This window comes from Pygoscelis adeliae, unplaced genomic scaffold, assembly GCF_000699105.1.
Source record: "Pygoscelis adeliae isolate BGI_AS28 unplaced genomic scaffold, ASM69910v1 Scaffold265, whole genome shotgun sequence".
In the NCBI taxonomy this organism is placed as follows: Eukaryota; Metazoa; Chordata; class Aves; order Sphenisciformes; family Spheniscidae; genus Pygoscelis; species Pygoscelis adeliae.
In genome coordinates this window covers 654,420-660,419 of record NW_008824810.1, presented here as the reverse complement: position 1 = coordinate 660,419, position 6,000 = coordinate 654,420, and the positions used below count along the sequence as shown (strand labels likewise).

General features: G+C 37.5%; 1 protein-coding gene across 1 annotated transcript in view; it reads left to right on the top strand.

Annotated features, from left to right (window-relative positions):
• Positions 1 to 6,000, top strand: part of VAV3 (vav 3 guanine nucleotide exchange factor) — a 138,993-nt gene that overhangs the window by 41,838 nt on the left and 91,155 nt on the right. Inside the window, exons 7-9 of the mRNA XM_009324219.1 lie at positions 1,180 to 1,283; positions 3,312 to 3,411; positions 4,820 to 4,915. Coding sequence (XP_009322494.1) covers positions 1,180 to 1,283; positions 3,312 to 3,411; positions 4,820 to 4,915 — 300 coding nt within the window. The remainder of the gene's footprint in view (positions 1 to 1,179; positions 1,284 to 3,311; positions 3,412 to 4,819; positions 4,916 to 6,000) is intronic.

The window sequence follows — 6,000 nt, the reverse complement described above, 5'->3', positions numbered from 1 at the left end:
GGAAAGAGAGATGGAAGTACATGTAACAGATACTGAAGTGTTGGAACTTTCATTAACTTCTAATGATGTTAACATCAGTTTAATTTAAAATTTGAGTTTGAGCTTCTGTCTCCAATTCAAAAAGACATTTTGTCCCCTTAGCATTAAGCTGTTCTTTGGCATGTTGCTTAGTTGAGTCCCTGTGCACTCCTGAGAAAACGTGCTCCTGTAATATATTAATTAGTCAGGAAGCATTTCTATAATAACGTCTTTGTCTGCTGCAACTTAAGATTCTGAGGATATGGCCATACAATTGCTAGCAACTGAATTTGATCTGTTTTAAGGTTGTTTTTTTTTCTCCCTCACCTGTGATGTGATGATTGACCTTGTGTGTACTCTTGCTTTTCATCAGTGTGAAGTGAAATGTTTTCACTTAGCTCACAACTCAATATTGCGTATTATTTTTGTACTATATAATTTACTGCATTAAACCATCTTCAATGGCTTTTTTTTTGTTTTAAACAGTCCGCTGTTTTTCATTGCGGTGGTCTGTACACCGCTTACAGTTATCCTGATTTCAAAACTTTTTAACCTGTTTTGACTTAATTTCTTGTGAATTCTCTGACATATCCTTACAGTATTAAGGCTGATGTAATCTCCTATAGTTGCTTACAGATTTTTGTATAATAGTGGACAAGTAAGGTGAGTTGCTACTATACTCAGGGAGGAAATCTTTCTGCAATATTCTTGTCTTTCTCTCAGCCATTAGTTGCCTGCTGTATTGGGAAACTCATTATGATTGCAGTTAACTTAGCACTAGAACATCACTAATTGACCAATGTAATGTACAAAACTAATTTTTCACAGCGCAGGGACATGAATCATTACTTTATCTTGTCACTAAAGCATTTACTTGACTTGCTTAATTTTAAAATTATCATTAAAATGAACATGAATTAACAGTGCACGTTCCAGGCTAGAATAAATTAGTCTCTAATAGGTAGTTCTTGGAGTTAGTTTTTCTTGTTGCACTATATGGAAGATATGGCAAACCTTGAAATTAGGTTCTACTCTCAAATGATCTGTTTTCCAATTTATTGAAATTAATGGATCTTACATGAAATAATTCATTTTTATATTCAAAGCTTTAAGTTGTTCTTTTTTTAAAAACCTTTCCCCCTCCTCATTACTGTTTTTAAGGATTTGGTGAAAATTCACAGGAATCTAACACAGGACATCAATGATTCAATTGTAAACAAAAATGATCAGATCCTATATCAAATTTTTATTAACTACAAGGAAAGGTAAGATTTATGCACTCTTACTAATTGTGATAATCTGTGCTCAATTTGCTAAAGTATTTTACCATGTTTTTGTTTGATGAATATTTCTGAAACAGGATTGAGTTTGATGTCAGTATACTTATTAAGCTAGTATTTGGTGTTTTGATCCTGGAAGTCAAAATTGCTGTATGAGCCCTCCCTCTTCTTACCTCCAGTTTTGGCAATATTGTTACATAAACAGGTAACATCTATATTTTGGACAAAACTTAAATAACTTGTTTTGCGCAGCATTTTTTTCATGCAAATAATCCCAGGTGTTTTATAGTATGTATCTGTATTGTTTAACAGATAAAATGTTATAAAAGGGGAAGAAGGGGCAAAAATAGGGTAAGGATATCTATTAAGGCTATTCCAGGTTAAAGAAAACAGAAGAGGTCGTAACTTGAAAGAAGGGAAAGCAGGTGCAAAAGAGAAGAGACGAGACTAGGGTCTTACCCTACCCTGCAGTCAAAGGTGTGACAGTAAAGCAAACACGTTCTACCTTCAAACTGTGAAAACAGCCGAGCTGATAACAGGATAGCTGCGGCAGCATGCCGTGCCCTGTAGGCTAATTGCCAATTTTTTTACCCACCTTTTCAGATTGTGTTTTCTGCCAGCACTGAACAGCTGTTGGGCTGTATAGATGAACTTACATGCCTGTGGTGCTTAGCTGAGAAACACTCGTACTGTGGGCTACAGCGCTGACCTACCTTGAAGTAACCCTTGGGTTGTGGTTAAAAATTAGTTCCTTCTGGGCCCGGAGTGGGAAAGACCTGTGGGAGCTAATTGGATTTGCTTGAGGGTGATGGGTAAGGAGGAGGATTGTTGCAGTAATAACAGGCTTGTGAGAAATTGGACAGCAGCATCCGGAGAGTTGTTTTCTGAGGGAGCAGGGTGTCCCAGGCTGCCCATAAACAGTCTTGCCTTCAGAGACCTTCTGTCTCAGCTTTTATGTTGGAGCAGGACATAGTTATTTCCCAGGCTGCTAGACTTTCTGCTGCTGTAGGAGGGAATTAGGGGACAAGAAGTTGTTCTGGAAAATGCTTATCTTTCAGCACACATTTCAGAACTACTTTTGAAAGGGAAGCAAAGGACACTGAGAAGAAATCTCAAGTTTATATTATGCAAAAAGGAAACAGATGGAGGTAGACTCAGTGGCGTAACCATGTAGTGATTAAAAGTAATCACAAGTGGTAAGTGTTCAATCAGTATCATCACTTTAATTGTGGGGAAAAAAGATTAAAAAAAAAAAAAAAAGGTAAAAATTAGGTGAGAGAAAAAGAAATTACCCCAATGGAAAGCTCATGGGAACACCCAAAAAAGGGATTTGAAGCATACAGAAGGAATCACCTCAAGAAATATATGAAAAGGTGAAAGGAAACAGCACTCTTTGCAATGGGACTAGCAGAAAGAAGCACTCCAAACAGGGGCAAGAAACTCCTGTCATAAAACCAGGCTCCTTCAAGGAGCATTGCTGCCTTTGACAACTATTGAAAATTTCTTGAGTTTTCATACACTATTATTTTGATTTGAGAGCTCACTGGATATAACCTGGTAGATACTGTTGGAGATGGATCAATTTGGGTAACCTGCAAGTTCTTTAAAGGATAGCTGTAATTAATCCTGTTAAGCCGGTGTTACAGAATTTATTCATTACAACCTTGGAAATCTACAGTGTTGTAAATACTACAGACTGTTGTTCTGTTAAACAGCAGTTACGCTGCTTTTTAATGAGTCCTGTATTTATCAGAACATATACTTGTGAATATTAAAGGACGTTGCAATGATTTTACAGCATTTTGAAGGTAGATCAAAATTGTATTCTCCTGAATATTCTTCCTTGTATTCATGCTGCCCATTGAAGTCTGTGGCTAAATCCTATCCTTGCTTATTTAGGCACTGCTCCTTTTGAAAGGAGGATTGTTAACAATGTATTTGTGAAAAATGATCAAGGATTGTTCTTAAATAAGCAAATGTTCCTTTTATTCTTTCTCTCTTGCTTTGATTTAGATTGGTTATTTACGGACAGTACTGCAGTCAAGTGGAGATAGCGATATCATGCTTAGACAACATCTCTAAGACAAAAGAAGATGTTAAATTGAAGTTAGAGGTATCAGTATTTTTAACATGTCTGTATATATACATACTTATATAAAAAAACCACGTGTTTCTATGAATATGCCCTGCTTTCATCCAAGTCAAAAACTTTATGATGAAAAACTAGCTGGACTGATACATGAATGTGTTTCTCTTCCTTTTCGTTTTTTTTGGAGCCTCTGATCAAACGAATGTGTGGGCTGTTGCAGTACACATCCTGGCACTGAAGTGAATGGAGTTTTGCCACTGACATCAGTAGGGTTAGGGTTTTTTTCGGGAAGTGATCATCAGTGATACCCTTCTGCTTATCGTGACATCTCAGCCGAGAACACAGAATGGCAGAATCACTCGGGTTGGGAGGGACCTCTAGGCTGAACAAGCCCTGGTCCCACAGCCTCCCAGGGCTTGCTGTCTGCCACAACCCCTGGGTCCTTTCCAGCAGAGCTGCTCCCTAGCTGGTCAGCCCTCAGGGTTAGTGTGTCCCTGGTTAGTGCATACCAAGTGAAGGACTTTGCCTTCATCCTTGTTGCCTTCACGTGAGGTTCCTGTTGGACATGCCCTGAAGAGTCCACCTCCAATCTGGTGTTGTCTGCAGGCTTGTCGTGAGTGTCCTCTGCCTTTTCATGCAGATCATTGCTAAAGATATTAAATGGGAGGGGTCCCTGGACAGACCCCTGAGGAGCTCTGCTTGCAACTGTCCCTCAGGTAGTGTAGGAAACATTAGCCACTGCTCTTTTTGAGCCTCATGATCTAGCCAGTTTTTCATACACCTAGTAGTTCATGCATCTGGAGCATAACATCCCAACCTGGATATCAGGATGCTGTGGGAGATGATGTTGAAAGCCTTGGAAAAGTCCAGGTGGACTCTCCCCACCCATTCACAGATCTAGCCATTTCATTGTGGAAAGCAGTCAAGTAGGCCATACATTGATTTACCTGTGGTAAATCCATGTGGGATATTCCCAGTCACCTTCTTCATGTGCCTAGAAATTGCTTCCAAGAGGACTTGGAAGTCCTTTTTGCAGGCACTGAAGTGAGACTGACTGGCCTGTAGTTTCCAAGATTATCTTTTGCTTTCTTTGAAGATAGGTGTAATATTTGCTGCCTTTGCTGTGCTTACAGGCAATGTCTTTTTTTTTTCTTTTTTTAATCAAGGGAACGCCTAATTTCTGTTGTCTTTGTGATGTTTATTCTACTCTTTCTTATGCTGTTGAAATGCCTAAGAACAAGTGTCTATACCCAGTCTCTTTTTGCTTAGCTATTATTGCCACGTCAACTGTTTTCCTTCGTTTTGTTGAAATTCTTTACCTCAAGCTTAATATAGTTGCTTGGCCCATATATCACTGAATCTTCATATATATCACTTGAATATTTTTATTTTCTAACTCTCTTGTCTTATTCTTTCTTCTGCTTTGAACTAGGAATGTTCAAAGAGGGCCAATAACGGGAAGTTTACACTGCGGGATCTTTTAGTGGTTCCAATGCAGAGAGTGCTAAAATATCACCTACTGCTCCAGGTATTTTATTTTTGAAATTTAAGGGGGCTGAGAGCAAAACTGTGATTGTTTATCATCAGTGGATTGTAAGAATGAGAGCTAATATCAAAGGGAGGTGATTGACATTTCCATAGGTTTGAGGCTGATTTGTTATGAAATAAAATCCAGTCAAGTGCGGGTTTTCTTACAGAGATCATTCCTCAGAGCTGGAGCATAGCTGGGGAAAAAAAGAATAAACCACAATTGTTTCCTCAGTATCTGCACCTTTCATTCTTGGCATGTTTAAAATGGTTAGTAGTACCAAACTATAATCATGGTACTTTGAAATGTGAACCATTAGCCCCCAGAAGAGGAAGGTGGACCATACTTACAGCGTACTTTTAAGATGCTTCTTTGCTGTCATAAATTACAATAAATTTTGAAATGCTCCTTGTTATAACCCACAAAGCGTTAGCTTTTGCAGTTAGTCCTGTAATAAGGGTGGAGAGTCTTATAAATTTAATTTGATAGCTGTGCCAGGAGACTCATTAGTTCAGCTGCAAAGAAATATATTACTATATTAGACTGTCAACCCTGCTGATGCTTGTAAAATGTCATTTTAAAAAGATGTACTAGTTGTATGTGAAGCATAATTTTGACTCTGCAGAGCAACATATGTTCTGTAAAATTAATTTTTTTGAAATATTTCTATAAATGAGTCATCAATATTTTAATCAATGGAAAATTGGAAAAAACGAAATGAATGGTACAACTTCTTTTTAAAAAAACTTACACGAGATCTGAGTCATAATTTTATAATCAACCTGTATATTATGAAAAGATGATATACAATATGTCACTATGCTCAATGTGTGACACTATAGTATATGTCGTACAAGAAAGAAATATTTTATAGGCTTTGAAAGAAAAAAATCCAGTAAATTGTTAGAATTGTAAGGTGAAGTATAAATACTTATTTCCTAGGGTTTTAGCAAGTTACTATGTTAGCTGAAATGTGTAATTCTCTTCTCAAATTATAAAGAAGAAATAACCTGTTTTCCCAAGAGGTTACTTTTTCACTTTGTAAAAACCAAAAAAGCCCCTTTATTTTCCATATGGGAAGCAGC